The sequence below is a fragment of the Chelonus insularis genome, unplaced genomic scaffold (assembly GCF_013357705.1).
Source record: "Chelonus insularis isolate UGA/USDA-ARS -01 unplaced genomic scaffold, ASM1335770v1 contig_3_pilon, whole genome shotgun sequence".
Lineage (NCBI taxonomy): Eukaryota > Metazoa > Arthropoda > Insecta > Hymenoptera > Braconidae > Chelonus > Chelonus insularis.
In genome coordinates, this window is record NW_023276556.1 from 2,184,162 (window position 1) to 2,201,532 (window position 17,371).

At 29.3% G+C, this 17,371-nt stretch overlaps 6 protein-coding genes and 1 long non-coding RNA gene across 7 annotated transcripts in view; 2 read left to right on the plus strand and 5 right to left on the minus strand.

The window, feature by feature from the left end:
• Positions 1-164: 164 nt before the first annotated feature.
• On the minus strand, positions 165-1,700 carry LOC118068456 (uncharacterized). Its single transcript, XR_004690515.1, has 3 exons — positions 1,361-1,700; positions 904-1,236; positions 165-816 (listed from the first exon to the last, which is right to left on the minus strand). It is a non-coding gene; the product is annotated as an uncharacterized lncRNA (long non-coding RNA).
• Positions 1,701-5,443: 3,743 nt separating this feature from the next.
• Positions 5,444-6,838, minus strand: Fis1 (fission 1 protein). Its single transcript, XM_035085696.1, has 4 exons — positions 6,599-6,838; positions 6,186-6,395; positions 5,999-6,104; positions 5,444-5,933 (listed from the first exon to the last, which is right to left on the minus strand). Exons 1-4 carry the CDS (start codon positions 6,641-6,643, stop codon positions 5,845-5,847), a joined length of 450 nt encoding a protein of 149 aa, XP_034941587.1. The 5' UTR covers positions 6,644-6,838; the 3' UTR covers positions 5,444-5,844.
• Positions 6,839-7,238: 400 nt separating this feature from the next.
• Positions 7,239-8,606, plus strand: LOC118068372 (dTTP/UTP pyrophosphatase). Its single transcript, XM_035085710.1, has 4 exons — positions 7,239-7,555; positions 7,629-7,870; positions 8,220-8,366; positions 8,442-8,606. Exons 1-4 carry the CDS (start codon positions 7,466-7,468, stop codon positions 8,575-8,577), a joined length of 615 nt encoding a protein of 204 aa, XP_034941601.1. The 5' UTR covers positions 7,239-7,465; the 3' UTR covers positions 8,578-8,606.
• Positions 8,375-9,616, minus strand: Sgf29 (SAGA-associated factor 29). Its single transcript, XM_035085709.1, has one exon. The coding sequence runs from the start codon at positions 9,484-9,486 to the stop codon at positions 8,611-8,613; it is 876 nt and encodes a 291-aa protein (XP_034941600.1). The 5' UTR covers positions 9,487-9,616; the 3' UTR covers positions 8,375-8,610.
• Positions 9,617-9,746: 130 nt separating this feature from the next.
• LOC118068370 (transmembrane protein 120 homolog) lies at positions 9,747-11,700 on the minus strand. Its single transcript, XM_035085708.1, has 6 exons — positions 11,566-11,700; positions 11,329-11,447; positions 11,098-11,256; positions 10,921-11,013; positions 10,550-10,767; positions 9,747-10,473 (listed from the first exon to the last, which is right to left on the minus strand). Exons 1-6 carry the CDS (start codon positions 11,632-11,634, stop codon positions 10,022-10,024), a joined length of 1,110 nt encoding a protein of 369 aa, XP_034941599.1. The 5' UTR covers positions 11,635-11,700; the 3' UTR covers positions 9,747-10,021.
• A 569-nt stretch (positions 11,701-12,269) lies between these two features.
• On the plus strand, positions 12,270-14,857 carry sad (Cytochrome P450 family protein sad). The gene is made up of 6 exons (XM_035085707.1): positions 12,270-13,234; positions 13,322-13,512; positions 13,594-13,931; positions 14,009-14,233; positions 14,423-14,635; positions 14,719-14,857. The coding sequence occupies exons 1-6, from the start codon at positions 12,678-12,680 to the stop codon at positions 14,845-14,847; spliced, it is 1,653 nt and encodes a 550-aa protein (XP_034941598.1). The 5' UTR covers positions 12,270-12,677; the 3' UTR covers positions 14,848-14,857.
• Positions 14,858-15,005: 148 nt separating this feature from the next.
• Rnb (R and B) overlaps positions 15,006-17,371 on the minus strand; it is an 80,976-nt gene continuing 78,610 nt past the window's right edge. Inside the window, exon 5 of the mRNA XM_035085917.1 lies at positions 15,006-17,354. Within this exon, the coding sequence (XP_034941808.1) occupies positions 15,197-17,354 (2,158 nt within the window). The 3' untranslated portion in view covers positions 15,006-15,196. The remainder of the gene's footprint in view (positions 17,355-17,371) is intronic.

Sequence of the window (17,371 nt, forward strand, 5' to 3'; positions counted from 1 at the left end):
ATTGATTATTTATATTAAATTTTTATAATTTTGAAAAAAAGTCTTGATTTAAATTAACGTAAATGTATGATTTTATTTTTGAAGAATTTACTATTAAAATAAGTTAATTACTCTTGGTTAATGAAATAATTTTGTCTTATACCGAAACGTGTTGAGATATGAATAATAATAAAGGTAATAATAATAATGTCTACCAGGGGAGATAAACTAGACATAATTATTTTCAAAAGGTAAGAGTAATTTTGTTATAGAAATAGTAACAGTGATTAAAGTTCCAAGGCTTTTGATAGCTTCATTGTGAGCACGATTTTCTGTCGTCAAAGGTTTAGAAGATATTAGAAGAGAATGACAAGAAGAGTATGCAGGGGGCTTAGTATCGCAGATGCATTTTCGCATAGATGGAGTGGTGCGTTGGAGTAATTAATGGCAGGCTTGCAAAGGCATCAACCTCCTATCTGTCCTGCGAATAGACGTGTGCACCCGTTCTACTAACCTCATCCTTTGCTTTAGACATGTGCTCGTTACTACGCGGGAATTAATGCCGTCGTCGCGATCCTCAGCATCGGCAACGCCCGAGGAATTTGGTATTATCTCAGTGAATGAACGTAGAATGAGATGAAAGGCATCATGTATGAAGCTTCATGTGCTTTGCCAGTTCTATTAAAGATTCATTTGATCATCATCATCATCATCATGTCATGTTGACTTGTTTAATAGCGTACTATATATACATTTATATATATAGATCTAAAGTTTCTGTTTTTCATCGAAATAATTCACAGATTCTGGCGACGTATAATTAGGATACACAATTACCTGTAAAGTATGGGTAATTAAAAATGAAATGTAGAGCAAATATAGGAGAATATTCGCGTGACTATTATAACAAGGCATATGCATTACCATAAGGAGCAAGTTTCCTAAATTATACGGCACGCACTGCATTACAACACAACTCCGTGATTCGGCCCATTAACTCCCTCCATGAAACTCATAGTAAGGTCGTTGGCGTATCCTTATACACCACGGTAATTAAGTATACATCAGAACTTCTTGTCGGATAACAAAAAGCGTTTAATTCCCAGGCATTCTCTATCCCTTACTCTGATGATCCTGTTGCCCCCACAGGAGTTGACTCCTTGCTCAGTGGTCTTCTCTGGTCGTAGCTCGTGCATTTCCCCTTGAGCGTCTGGATTCGAGTTTCTCGTGGTCGGATGGCAACGCAAGTTTAATATCCTGCAAAGAGACGTCTGCTATTATTCTACCGTTACTTCTATGTTGTACTAAAAACTCTGACTATTTTGAAGCTTATTTTCAAGAAGTACTTGTTCATTTTTTGTTATTAAAGGGAGTGTCTCACGCTTGGTAGCCGCTGGAGACGTAGAAAAAGAAATCTGATTGATGAAATACTCGTTTAAGGAATTCTTGAGCAATTGCAAAAGCACTGGTTTCTATTTATCCTTTCTCTTTTACTTGCTTCTTCTTCTTCTTTCTCCTCCTCCTCTTCTTCTTATACACTTCTTCCTGTACATATCTAAAATGAGCTTGACGTTCCTCGAGCATTCTTAAGCCGACACAAGGCGGCCACCACGACTTGCTAATATATATGCAAATCAAGTATTTGATAAATAATTCAGTTTTTTGGTGAAGTGTCAGATTCCAACAAAGATTAGAATCTGTACTTTTAATTCATCAAAATTAACTTGCATTTTATACACATATTTACATACTTTCACCTAGGTATAGAAGCTTTTATAATGATAAAAATTGTCAAATGATCAACTGTTAATTAGCGATTTTTTGTTAAAACATTAATTATTTAGTAATTAATACACCCTTGTTTTAATTATCAAAATAAGTAAAATAATGTTTAATTTAGTATCACTGTAATAGAAAATCGGTCTGATTAGAATCTTCATATGCTTGAAGAAAATATAGAGAAAAAATTAATCAGTGTATTAGTGATGAAGAGGTATAGAATCGATATGAGCAAATAGTTTCTATGTGAATGCGTGGATACGTGTACAGTTTGATAGAGTGGAATGTGCCAAAGCTTATGTAGCCAGGCATAGTTTCACGATTCTATGACGGCAGTTAGCAAACAAGACTAGGATCAAGGAGAATATGCACAATGGAATTTCGAGAGTAGATAAAGGTCATGTATTTATATTTACATTGAGCATGAAGATATAAAAGGATTTAAAGTAGAAAAACATGCCAGGCTGATTATATGAAATTAATTTCAAGTTGAAAGTGACGAGATGAGCGTGAATTTTTTTGTGGATAGAAAATGAAATGCAATCCGTTGTAGTTAACTTTATTCAACGAATAGAGGAAAAGCTTGGCGAGACGATGTTGTCAGTGGCTCACGCAATTTGCATCACTGTGGTTTTAGCATTGTAATGATATCTTGTTTGAGATGACAAGAGAAAAAGATAAAACGGATGAAGAATATGCCGGATAAGTTTTGTCTTAAATACAATAACCAGAATAAATCTGAAAATCTCTCTATATTCAACTTTCTGTGATGGTTGTAATAGTTTTCTTCTACATATTTATGGTAATATTTATATCTTCATAAATGAAAAAAAGAATCTTTTATTTTATTCATTCTGATACTTCGTATAGAAAAAAAAACAACAACAACTCACAAAGTTTGCCAATAACATGTTATATTATTGACATCAATTAATATTATTTTAGTTCATCTGTTAGAAAAATTTAATGGTCTAAATAAAAACATGAATTGATCCAATAAATGTTATATTTGCATTAGTAACTTTCAAAAATTCATATTTATAAGTAATTAATCAATTCTATCAAAATTTTATCTAAAAAAAATTTCTATTTTATTTATTAATGATTCAATTGAATTTGTAAAATTCATATCTATATTTGAAAATATTTAAAACCAGTCAGATTATTCATTTTTAACTCTTTTTCTCAAAAACAATATTTGAAATAACTTTCATTTTGTCAATAAGTATTTTATATAATGTGCCTACTTTCAATACTGACGTGTCTCAAAATGAATTAATAGTCGTACCAGAACTGTGTCTTCTTTTCGCTCATTACTTTGTATGAATTTAAGCTTTTAATATCTAATTTGCCTTGAAAATTCCGGATTAAATCATACCGAAATGTTTTATCATTAAGTATCGGTGAATTTATGAAGTAATTAAAAAATTTTTGTGTTTTCATTAAATTTGTTTATTACAGTTATACTCGTGCGGTATACTTGTCAAGTTTAAATGATATGAATATTAATCTGCACTGTTATACAATTGTTTCCTAATTGTACTGAGTAAGTTTTACTAAACTATTTCTCTCTGTATCAAAATGTATCCAATTTCAGCTGATGTAACACTTAGACATTTTGCACAAAACTTTATTTAATTAATGTGAATTTGGTTTAAAAAACTTTATCACTTAAATACTTCTAACAATTCAATGATTTTTGATTATTTAGAATTTATAACACTTTTTTCAACATAAAGCAATCTGATACAACTGAATTTTAAAGATTCGTTATGGTATAGAATGATTTCAATTTAGTCATGCATATAGAATACATTTATAATCTTTTAAATCGTTGCTCCAACGATTGTAGAGCTTTTTTAACATCTAATCTTGGAACGAGATGCCAGAAGTTGGAAAATATCCTCATTATAATACATCATCTTCGTATTCTTACAGCTTATTATACATATATGTATTTATAATTCATTTGATCCGATTATTTATATGTATAGTAAAAACTTTATAAAAAAACACAAAACTACCATACTGGCAAGTTGTTTAAAGAACATAAACATTTTACCATACAGTAATAATTTATGATCAATATTTAAAAAAAAAAATGTATGTCAGAAAAATATTAAGTAATGATGAAAATATTCCAGAATTTAATTACATGATTAAAATATTACACAAAATATTAAATACTAAAATGCAATATTTTCACTTGTACTTCACACAAATGCATCAAATTCTAGATAATATTGAAAAGATAATTGTAAAGTACCATGTTGATTTTATTTTAAATCAAATATTTATACAGAAAGTGACTGATAATACACATATCATAGACATCTTGTATTCAATTCGTGATGGAAATTTTATAATTTTATCACACAGTCGAGATAGAACTACTTCTGTGAAAAGTGATTGTACATTGTACGAGTTTTGGGGTTTAAGGTCATTAATTGTTCTTGTAACATTGATATTCATCGTTATTTGTTTCAAAATGGATAGAAATATAAATTTTACGGTACTTGATATCATTCGATTATTGATAAATTTAGAAATCGATGTATCTTTTGAATACTTTATAACTCGAAATCTGCTACAGAATGATTTTTTTATATTTTTTAATAATTCATGTCGCGTTCAGTGACCATATTGCCGAATTCATCTGCTCTAAGCAAGAATATAGATTCGATTGAGGGTTTAAAAAATTCAAACATCAAATCAAACCAAATATTTCATTCGATAACTAGACTTGATTTAAAAAAATATTTCTTAAACGCAAACAAAAAAAAAATCTCAAATTAGTTTTCGTGTGACTCGATTGATGAATTTGAAATTTGTTTTTGTTTTTAATTATTAGCTTCAGTTGCATTAGCATTTGTTTTTTGTTTGAAGATATAATTAGATTAACAAGAATCAAATTAAAAAATCAAGTTCAGAATATTAAGAAAACGATAAATTTGAACAAAATGGTTGAAAATCAAAATCTTCTTTTCACTAAAAGATAAAATAAGCATTAATTAATAATTGCAATTTTTAATTATTACTATTTTTTGTTTAATACTCGTAACATCTAAAAAATATAAGATTTACGGTAATCTACTTACTATTTTGCTGACTTGTCAAAAATTACCACTAATAATATTTCCAATTTGAACTGATAAATAAATGTCTATTTATTCTTTATTGAAGATTCATCTCCACGATAAGAGAAATACCCCAGAGAAGTTTATAAATATTAACAAAAAAAAAAATATTGATTGAAATATTTTTAGACAACGTAATAAACAACAAGTATCTGAAACTTTACATATGCTATTTATTTTGTTTGATCACCTCGATTTCGAAAACAGAAAACTACAGGATTCAATTTAATATAAAGACGAACAGGTATCACTCTTAGGAGAAAACTTTTAAAATCTTGAGACTACTTCTTCGGTACTCCTGCTACCTGGATACAAAATTGAGAATTTTTCGTATTCAAAGAGTTGAAGTCGGATCAGGTAGAAGTCAAGGAAATGACCACGGGCGCCACCTATCAACGAGTGATGCAAACGTTATTTTTATTTATTGTTGATAATGTAGAAAATTCGCTCATTTTTCTTGAATCTGTAAAATACATTGTTTATAAAATGGTATGAAAAATATAAATTTGTTGGAAAGATAATATAAAATGACTCAGAACAACAGTACATTTATTTATATATTTGTTTATTAATAAACAGAATTACCCAATAGTCTTGTGCTTGCGTACATTTTAATTATTTCATTCCAAAATTGATTTATACATTTGAATAAGCTAGTAGTACAGATAAATATTTTAAATAATTCCAAATATATCTTTTCATTAATTTAAATACAATATTATTTTATCGAAGCACATAAAAACCTTAATATACAACTGTACAAAAAGAAAACAAACAAAATTAATTATTTTCTTGGAATGTCAATAACTACTTTTTTACTGACATTTGTAAAGCTTATTACTTGTAAATTAAACGAAAAAGAACATATTGTTAATATGAAAAAATAACAAAATCAGAGCCTCGATAGTTTCACTTGAATATAAAAACATTATTTCTGATTATATAACTACTATTTTTTTGCTCTGGCAATACCAAGACCAATAATACTTGCAATACCAATAATCACACCTCCTGCTACAGCCATCCCAACAAAACCCTCTGAAAAAAGCAGTTAAATGAGTTATTTTATTTTAATCTTTGATAATAAGAATAAAAGAACTTACCTTTTTCCATTTTTTTTCGAATACATTTTTCTAAATCTTGTACTTGTGTGTTTCCAGGTTCAATTTGTAGAAATGCTCGAACATAATGAAGTGCTTTAGTGTATTCCTAAAAAGTATTAAATCAATAAATAAAGAAATTCATTATTTATTAATTAAGTAAAAAATATATTTTTGAATTATTTATTACCCTAATCCTTGCATTTCCAATAGCTAAGTAATAAAGACAATCTCTTCGCTGGCTTTCTTCATGATTGTTAAAAAGATCTTCTAATAAAATGATTCCTTTTTTAATATCTGCAGGATATTTACTCCTAACAAGGCACCAAGCATACTCGAATTGTGCTTTTTGAGTAACATTTGAAGATCGCAATTGCTCATTGTAAATATTTTCAAATTTCTGAAATTATAAAGATAAAAATTTAAACATATGATGCAATCAATTACTTTGTGAAATACAGCAAAAAATAGCTTATCAGCAAAAATTATATAAATTTTTTTTTCATGCAATTTAATGATTATTATCGCAACATATTGAATTTATAATGCCGATATAAATATTTTTTACTTCACTGTGCAAATAAATACTCTATTATTACTTACTTTTAAGTCATCTGGAGACACAACCTCATTCAATACGTCTTCCATTGTCAATTATCTTACGTTAAGCTAGAAATATTAAATGAAAATGTAAAAAACACTCTTCCTAATGATGATTCACTCTCAGCTCTACAAGTATTACAACAAAAACGTTTCGACAATGTCTCAATCTGAATACTCTGAAAAATTGCAAATTAATATAAGAGAATATTCTTAAGCTTAACTCGCAATCGCGACTGGGAACTACCGTATTTATTATATTGAAGACTAATTTTCATGTAATTTTTTTTAAGCATTTGCCAAAGTTTAAAAATTTATTGTTGTTACTATTTAAATTTATTTTTTACAGTTCATTTTTTTTTTCAATTTTAATCAATATGCTAATATTTGAATTTGGAATGTATATTCTTGTATTGAAAAAGAAAAAAAAAATTTACAAATTTTGCTGATAGATAATTGAATTCAATAATTCTTATTTTATTTCCAGTAATGAGTACTTATATTTTGAATAAATAAATAAAAATACATAGTATTATGTCAAGTTAGTTAACTTCATTTGAAATTATATTGTAGTTACAGGTGTCATGGCAATCACTGAAAGCGAAAAATTCAATGAAAATCAAACCATTTCATTATATTTTGATTGCATTTTTGATAATGAAGTAATATTTTATTTGCATTTTTATAACAATTTCATCTACAATACATAGAATTTTGTATATGGGAAACTTCTTCAAAGAAGAAATACAAACTTACATTGTTGGTCATTCAGAAAAACGTTTATCAGCGATCATTTCAACTTGAAATAGTAATAGTTCTAAGAATTGTGAATTTTATTCATCATTTATTGCTATTGAATTAATAAGAGTCATGATAGAACCGACTTTACAAGCACTATCGTCAATAAGGGTTATTTTGGCCAGTAGTTCACCACGAAGACTTGAAATAATCAAGAATTTGGTAAAAAAGGAATTTTTGAATAACAATGAATAGAACAATTATCGAAGTATTTAATTTTACTATTCATTTTTAGGGCATCAATGCAGAATGTGTGCCATCAACTTACGATGAGAATCTCGATAGAAGTAAATATCAAAATCATGGTGATTATGTAAAAGATCTGGCTACTTTTAAAGTTCAAGAGGTGTACAATAGGTTAAAAAATGATACAAATCCACCATCTCTTATAATTGGAGCTGATACAATTGTAACAATGGGCGAAACAATTTATGGGAAACCCAAAGATAACGATCATGCTCTAGAAATGTTATCATGGTAATTAAAACTATTTTTTTTGTATTGATTAACAGTAAATTTAAAGAATCGAGACCACGATAGAATTTATATTATCAACTATGGAATTTCGTCAATTTAAATTAAATTATCGAATAGAAATTCCAAAGAATAGCTGATATTACGTTGATTAAAATCAATTTTTTTAATGATTTCACTAGAACCAATTAGATATTGAAATTTATTGAAGATAATTCAGTATCTATTGATTTTCATTCGATCTAATCATGTAAATTATGATGAAACAAAATTAAAATTGGATTTTTAATTTATGAAAATTTAAATTTTAAATTGATTCAAATAATAAACTTATTTATTAATTTTTTTTCAGTCTTGCTAACAAAGAACATGTCGTATTTACTGGAATTTGTTTAAAAACTCCAGATCAAGAAATAACATTTCACCAGGATGCCAAAGTTAAAATTGGAGATATAACACAAGAACAAATTAAAGCTTATATCAAAACAGGAGAACCACTGTAAAATATTTTGTTTATCATAAATTAAAATAGTATCTTTATTAGATCAATGTTTCATTATTACATAATTTACAGGGATAAAGCTGGAGGTTATGGAATCCAAGGTGTTGGTGGCTGCTTGATCGAGAAAATAGATGGTGATTACTATACCGTAGTAGGGATGCCAGTATATACGTTGAGTAAATATTTAAATAATTTATTTGATAAATAAATTTGATGAATTCGATCCCGAAAATTGAATTAGCTAACTTTTACTCTTCTTTCCTTCTTTAATGGATATTACATATCTTTGAGCTACATTAAGTGGTGGAGAATATCCATCAGCATAAGTTGCATCTTCAAATAAAACTTCATACTCCTCAGTTGCTGAAGTTGGTAATTGGTTAACAACTGCTTTATAGAAACAAGTGGTTTGAGGATAAAGGGCCATCACTATCGAACCCTTTGGAAATAATGCATGAGAATCAGTTTCAGGATTAGCTCGCATCAAAGGCAATGGAACTACTCTTCGTCTCGATAATGTGTGTCGATCTTTTTGTTCTTCATCAATATCATCAACTTCGTATTTATTTGTAGCTGGATTGAAGTGAACTACTTCAGCTAAAATCCAGTTTTCTTCTTCTTCAGAGCCTTTGACTAAGGCTGCCACCATATCTCCCATCTTAGCGATGTATGTTGGCTCTGCTGGTACTGCTCCACAAAGTGGTGGAGCTTTAGCCCCCGGTGTTTTGCCAATATACAAAGGCAAAGTTGCTGCAGTACTTTGTAACATTTTCATCAAAGCACCTCTCCTAATCGTTTCCTTATTTCCAGCATTACGTGCTTGGATTCTTCTCTCATTTCTAATAGCTCGAATTTCATTTATTTTAGTTAAAGCTGAGCGAAGTAATTCTTCTTCTTGTTGAGCATCTTGAATTGCAGAGTTGTATAAGGTTTTTAATTTTTGTTGATAATAAGGTGTTATCTTGTCATCTGGCGTCACTTTTTCGTGCGCCTTTGTTATATTATTTAAATTCACTTCGGATCGATTTCGTTCATTTTCAATATCTCGTACTAACTGATAAATATTTTTCAATCGTTCTTGAATTTGATGAGCTGCTGCGTCAGCTGTGAATGGCATAATTGTAAGTTAAAAAATGTCTTAGATTATTTCACTTCTACACATATTTGTTTACTTTCGCAAATGAGGTTAAGTATACTCTGATAGTTGAGAAACGATAAAATTCATGAGTATGCGCCTAAATCTTTTTTCTTTTTCTCTATTATTTTCTTTTTCTCTCACACATTCAACTTTGTACTTATTTTTATTCATTTATGTAATATGTTGTTCATTGTATCAATTTTTCGTACAATTTTCAGATCATAATTAATACAAAATAATGCGTATAAATTAAGTTTTTATTCATTTCTTTGAAACAGTGATTATTATTTACGTTTTCCCTGCAAACTCAGCTGTGCGCTCTTTTCTACAATAATTACAAATTTTTTATTGAGACATGTGTATATAAAAAATGGCGTATATTAATGAAAACTTATGAAAAAAATAGTAATCCCAGTAGAATACTATAATCCACTAAGCTACTAACTAATCTACGATAAGTCCTAAATAAATACATTTAACCGGAGTAATGTAGAATTTTTAAAACCAAGTTTTTTTATGCTATTTTCTTGTCAGTTTTTTCAGTATTATTTCCGCTAGATTTATCTATTTGTGATTGAACATCATTCTTTGTCGTTGTACTTTTCCTTCTGTCAGATTTAAAATTAAAAACAGTAGGGAAGTGATTCTTCAAACGGTTTTGCCATTTTTGTGGAATGACCAATATTGTGGTTATTGCATTGCCAAGGAAAAGAATAAAAAACATGGCACTAAGTACTGGAACATGCCACGTTGCTTCAGGATGCGTCATTAAACGATAAAGTGAGTAGGCATTGTATAATTGGAAAAAGTAGCCGATAAATAAGAAAGGTAGAAGGAATGAAAGTCCACGCCACATCCATGAGTGAAAACCTTCAATAGTTATGTCCATATTATGGCGTTCTCCAAGAGCTTTAAGCCGATATAAAACTCCATGTTGATATCTAAATTGTAGATACTGAACAAAACCTTAAAAAAAATACATATAAGTAAATAAAATTACTCTTATTTTTGATTAATGATAGAGATAAACAAAATACTTTACTTATATAAACGTTGAACATCATGAATTGTCCTCGAAAAGCATACCAAGGACCAGTATTGGGCCAAACCAACAACACTCCTGATACTACAGTCGATAGAAAATGATGAAATCTCCACCAACCTTTAATTCTCGATCCATTTACTTTAAGAATGCTTTCTCTTATTGTTAAAGTACAATAATACCATACTAAGAGAAACATAAAACTCAATTCAAGCGTCCTGTAATGATAATAATTATTTTAACATGATGGCAAATCAATTGTCTTCTTTTACGATTATAATTGAATTGTAAGTTGTAAGTATTTAACATGAAATATAAGTATTCATTTCATTATTAATTCATTTTTAAATACCATCCAATAAAACAATTACCTAATATTTGTGAATAAATTCAAAACTGACAAAATGAATCCAATTACCGATAAGACCAGCTTGAATTTCTCATATTCGTCTTTGTATTTAAACCTTCAAATAAAGAAAAAAAATTAATGTCAGTAATCTGATGAGATATCATACTCAATTAGATAAGTAAAAATTTATAGGACTTACTTATCATTTTTGTTTAAAATAGAAACATTGACACTTCCAAGTATGATTGACAGATAAGTACCATTAGACTTTGGTAAACTTTGCTCCATCTCATGAATTTGATCTCTGCGCTTTTGCATTTCTTTGTCTATTTTTTGTCGAGTTTCACTCGCCTTTAATCTAGAAAAAATATTAAGAATATGTGATGAATATTGAGTAAACTATGACAAACAATTAACTTTTTATTCTTACTGTTTCAAAGATTTGCTGATAACACTCATACGATATTTTTGATGTGAAATGCCATTGAGACATTTGTTTTGTAATTCCGTTATTTCTTCTAGTTTTGCTAGATATTCTCTATTAAGAGCCTTAGAAAAAAAATCATTTGATTATTCAAACATCTAGTTATTTATAAATCAGAAGAAGCGATATCAATTATTTATGATATTAAAATAAAACGAAATGTATTCTTCTTTGTGTACTTACCTCCAGATCTTTAAAGTCTTTTGTAAGATCATTCCAATCTTTTAAACATAATTCTACGTCTGTATCCATGATGATTTTTGTATAAAAGTCGTTAGTAAATCGTGAATAATTGTATTGCTCCAAAATTTGTTTGATCTTGAATCATTTAGGGTAAAAACTTGAATGACTTTTAATCAAATCGTTTGCTCGAAATATCTAGAATGAAATAAATATTTTGATTTTATCAATGCCAATCACAATTAACTCTTTTTCGATAATAAATTGAACCAGCCGGTGAACTTGACCGGCTGGAAGTATACGTTGTGTTATTTCTAACCTCACAAAATGTTCCATTAGAATCTATCAAAAAAATGTTTTATAAAATAATCATAACAAATAAAATTTATGATGCACTATTTTACATGATATTCATTTAATTAATTGTTATTAATTATTTTATGATGAACAAGTGAAATCGTATAAATCAAAAGAATTATTTAATTAACGTAATTTTTGTGTACGAACAAGTATAAGTCTGCCTATTACTGTCTGTCGACTCTTTAGACTCAAGAACACAAATCCAAATGTGACAGTGTGTTAGTTGTATATTAAACGACAAAAATGACGCGTAGAACAACGTATCACGCTACCAGCTGGTCGTTTAAACTCACAGGTTTGTTGGTGGAATCAAACAGGAAGTTAGGAAGGGGCCGAGAGGAATCAAATGATTCGACAATTCATTCGGCAACGATCCACTTACCTTACTAACCATTCCTATATAGCCATCAAAAGCCCCCGCAAAGCTATCATGATACTTTTTAATTAATTAATTCACTTTGTTTATTTATAATCTTTAATAGTTTATTTGTCAACTTGATGCACTTTGATAATACACACATTATTTTTCATAAATGCAATTTATTTATGTAACTCTATTTATTATGAACCCGTTATTCAAGAGATCTAATTGAAATACTATTTAAATTTTAAATTCTTTGAAATTATGCGAAAAATTACCGAAGTTCATTCAACCGTCTTCCAGAGATTTTTTTGAAATGTATTTATACAATACAACTTATCAGGATATGTCATGCTGTCCTGGTAATATTTAAATATGCCTGCGAGGATTACTGATGATTGGTCAGCAGAGTCATTTTAAACCACCTCTCTTCAGTCGAAAGAATGTTATCTCACATCTTATCCTAGAGAGAAACTTGAGTTCTCATTTTCAAAAACGCAATACTCAGTTGTCTTCAGTCATACAGTTAAGCTCTACTATTTTTGCCATGTTTACGAATGCACTTAGATCCTTGGTTCATTCAAAAAAGAATTCCAAGTCAATCCGAAAAAAGTTTCATTGCAATAAAAGTCAACGATTTTATAGTGCGAATTTAGTGGAAAATACTTCAGTAATTCCGGAGTGTCCGAAACCTTCATTTTTACAATCATTTATTTCATTAATTAATTATGATCAGGCTAAATATTTACATGAAACAGTAGACAAAAAACATCAGTTGCTAGGACCTATTTATAAAGATCAAATTGGTCCAGTATCAGCTTTTTTTGTTAATTCATCAGAAGCTTACCAAAAAATTTTTAGATCGGAAGGAAATTGTCCAAAACATTTTCTTCCCGAAGCTTGGCTATTATACAACGAATTGCGTCAATGTTCTCGTGGATTATTATTCATGTAATGATTTATAAATATTTATATTCTTTTAACTGAAATTTCCGAAATAATTCAATTTATCACTGGCATAATGATCTTTTATTTTAGGGATGGTGAAGAATGGCAACACTTTAGGAGGATCATGAATAAGCTTCTACTTTTTCCATGTAATGCAAAGGAAATAATGACATACTCTTGCCAAAATGCTGCTCTATGTTTAGCCGAAGAGTGGGAAAAATATGACCAAAGCATACCAATGCCGAAATTAGAAACGCAATTATACAAATGGTCCATTGAAGGTAAAATATCCTTTACATGAATAGTACATTAGACAGTTCAGGAGAAATCTTTAATGCTGACAAATGTATTTTTGCCTGCAGTAATGATGGCAACACTAATGGGATCTAGTTGGGTTCACTTTAAAGATAAAATCATTAACGACGAAACTGACAGACTTGCACAGAACCTTCATAAAATTTTTTTACTCACTGCCAAGTTTTCATTGCTTCCGGTCAAGTATGTGATGAAATTAAATCTACCGATGTGGAGGAGGTTTGTTAATATAGTTGACGAGTCGTTGGGGACAGTGCAAATCTTAGTACCGAAAATGGCAAAGTATCAAGGAGACGGATTATTAAATATGATGAAGAACGAGGGCATTGACCTAAGAGACCTGAGTAGAATAGTAGCTGATTTGATAATCGCAGCTGGAGATACGGTAACGAAATATTATTCGAATGAATCAAATTTTTATTAATAGAAGAACGATCAATGAATTTTTTGTTTTTTTCCAAGACAGCGTATTCTATTCAATGGGTTTTGTATTTGTTAGCAACTCATCCGGATATTCAAGATAAAATTGCGTCAGCTGCTATTTCAATGACGGCTGAAGAAATAATGAAAGATCAATACCTTAAGGGAGTAATTAAAGAATCGTTAAGATTATATCCAACTGCGCCGTTTATTACTAGAATATTACCTAAAGAGTGTTCGGTAACTGGCTATGTTATTCCTCAAAATGTAAGTAATTTGAATTAAATAATAACTAATGAAATTTAAAGTTAAAAACAAATTTGAAACGAAAAATAAAATGTAACGAATGTTACAAGTGTGACTCATTCACTTTTCAAATTACACTGATTAATTGGTTGCATTTAAATCATCCATAATGAGTTGTAATTAACTATAATTAAAAAAAAATTTGTTTAGGAATTGATTGTCATGTCACTTTATTCGAGTGGTAGAAATGCAAATAATTTTCCTCGACCAAATGAATTTCTACCAGAACGATGGATCAGAAATGAACAAGGAGTTTATCAAGGAGTGATTAATGCTTATGGAAGTATTCCTTTTGCGTTAGGTGCGAGAAGCTGTATAGGAAAAAAATTAGCGGAAATGCAAATGATTTTTACAATTTGCGAGGTAAATTATTTCATGTGTATACATATAAATTATTTGCTAATAAAAATAATTAATAATAATAAAAATAACAATTTTTTTTACAGCTCATGAAAAAATTTCATATTGAATGTTTAAATAAAGAAAAAATAAAAATGATATTACATTTGATATCAGTGCCTTCTGAAGCAATTCAACTTAAATTTACAAAAAGAAAAGATAACAATAATAATTAATGACTGATTGCTTAAATAATTTTGTATTTTGTATACATGTATATGTATGCATATACATATATATTTTATCATACAGAAAAATATACAATTTTTATAATGAAAAAAATTTTAAATAAATAATAATATAAAGATAAAATCATTATACAATTCATGTGTTATTTAAATATGATGATTAATGTAAAAAATTATATTATAATGTGTGAGTTATACTTTTGTAAAAGTAATTAATAATCAATAATCAACTAATTAATCATTAGTCCTTATCGTCAATGGATGATGAAGTTTTTAGTGCTCAACAATTTATTCTGACAATCATATGTTAATTGTTCAAATTGGCATCACTATTCAGTTAATTTCTAACTAAAAGTTCGGTCATCACAATACTTCGAAGGTCTTGTAAAAATTCATCAAAATTTTGATCTACATAAAAATCTCGAAACGCATTCATTCGATCTTCGTGTGACATTTTTAGAGTTAAAATATTTTTAGCACAACAAATTTTGAGTTCGCTGCAGTAGTTTATTCTTGCCCAATTCCAAGCACGATTTAAATTTTTTGACGTTAATCGAGATATCGATATTTCTGTTAATTTGGCTGACTCATCGCCCATGAGATATTTATCTGCCAATAACGCTGCTTCTAAAAGAGCTTCAATCTTTATTTTTTCATCTTTATCTGATCCATTAAAAAGATGACCACTGGCAGCTAAACAAAGAGCAATAAGACCCTCTTTAGTAACATTTGGAAGAGAAACAGTCTGTTTCCCTCCTTCAGAAAAATTTCCTTCAAGCATAGCAGAAAAAAAACTGGATTTTATACACAATGTTTTTCGGCAAAAATTCACAGTCCTTCCATCATCAAGTTCAAACGTTACAGTTTTTTTATTTTTTAATTTATATGCATGTTCAACAGAATGATTTGAAAAATTAGAATCTGAATGTTTTTTCACTACTGGATCAACAGTGATTAACCGATTTTCAACAATTTCTGGCACAACTCCAAGTACATCTGCCAATTGACAAATGGATAAAATTGCATTTTTATTAAGTAAATGCTTTGGATTAGCAAGAAGTTTAAAAATAAGCTCAAGACCTCCATAGTTATCAAGAAGTGTTTTAAGCTTGTCTTTAGATCTTAGTAAGAATGGTACCGATACTGCTACTATGTATTTATCCGAGTCTTTTCCTCTTAAAAGAGTTGTCGAAAGACTACCAAAAGCACCTCCAGATTCCGCAACTGTACACAAAGCTTCCAAGTATTCTTTAAAATTTTCCAATAATTGTACTTTAAAAACAAATCCTTGAAGAAGTAAAGGCATAAAATAAACATGATTTCTGGTGATTCTATATAATATTAAAAGCGCTACACGATGTTTTGACGTATCTATATAGGCCATGAGTGCTTGAATCGTTGAAGAATCGGCAAGACCCTCTATTGGATCTGACCACAAGGTTAGTTTTACCAAAAGACTCAATGTCCACATATGAGCGTAATTAAATTTAGATGTATTTGGTAGTATGTCAAGCATAACACTACATTCGTCATCTCTTCCAATATTTGTTGATGCGTAACTCGTCAAAGAATCTACCTCTTCTTGAGCTGTATTTTCATCATTATCAATCCATTCATCAGTGTCACTGCAAACAGGACTATAATTATCTTCATCTAGAATATCATTATCCATATAGTGTGTTAATGGTGGTGAATTTGGTGGCGATGAAGTACTGCTACTGGGACTTAATTGGTTTGAATGAAAATCTAAACTAAACCGGCCATTGCTGGTTCGATTATGTTTAATTTCACCCGCACTAGCACTATCGTTTGATGATGACAGAACATCAGCTGATCTTTTACGTGTAACTGAATGATTTTTAGCTTCTAATCGATTGTCTAGCACCATTATTTTCAACCTATCGACTAATATATTAACAATACCATTTTTTATCATGATTAAAATACTATGCTCATCTCCGATAAACTGAGTTAAAGCATGAAGAAGAGACGGATGGTAAACTTCAATTTTGATATCCTTTAAAAGATTTAACATTAATTCAAGGCCTCCTGCACATCTTATTTTCATTCTATTCACAGCTTCACGTGCAAACAAACAAAAACTCTTGATTATTTCAGGCATTAATGATGATATTGAACCACTTGTTCTTTGGGTTTCTAAAATATCAATTAAACATTCTACGACTCCCACACATCCAAGATTTGGCCGATGATCAGCTACTTGACAGAGTGTGTACAGTAATTGAAAAGATGTTTTATTATTAGCCTTACAGAGTTCTGAGATACACGTGAAGCCACGTGAATTCATTCCATTTATCTGTTCACCAATTATCGGATTCGTTGAATTCGCAAAAGCTATCAAAGCTTTCAAGCATGCATCGGATAGTTGTTTATGTTTAGATGAATTTGATTGTTCCAAAAGATCTGCTATTCCTCTGATAAGCTGTAAATTGATGATTTCTTGTCGACTTTTTTCATTTGTAATCCAGATATTTCTAAAAAAAAAAAATTT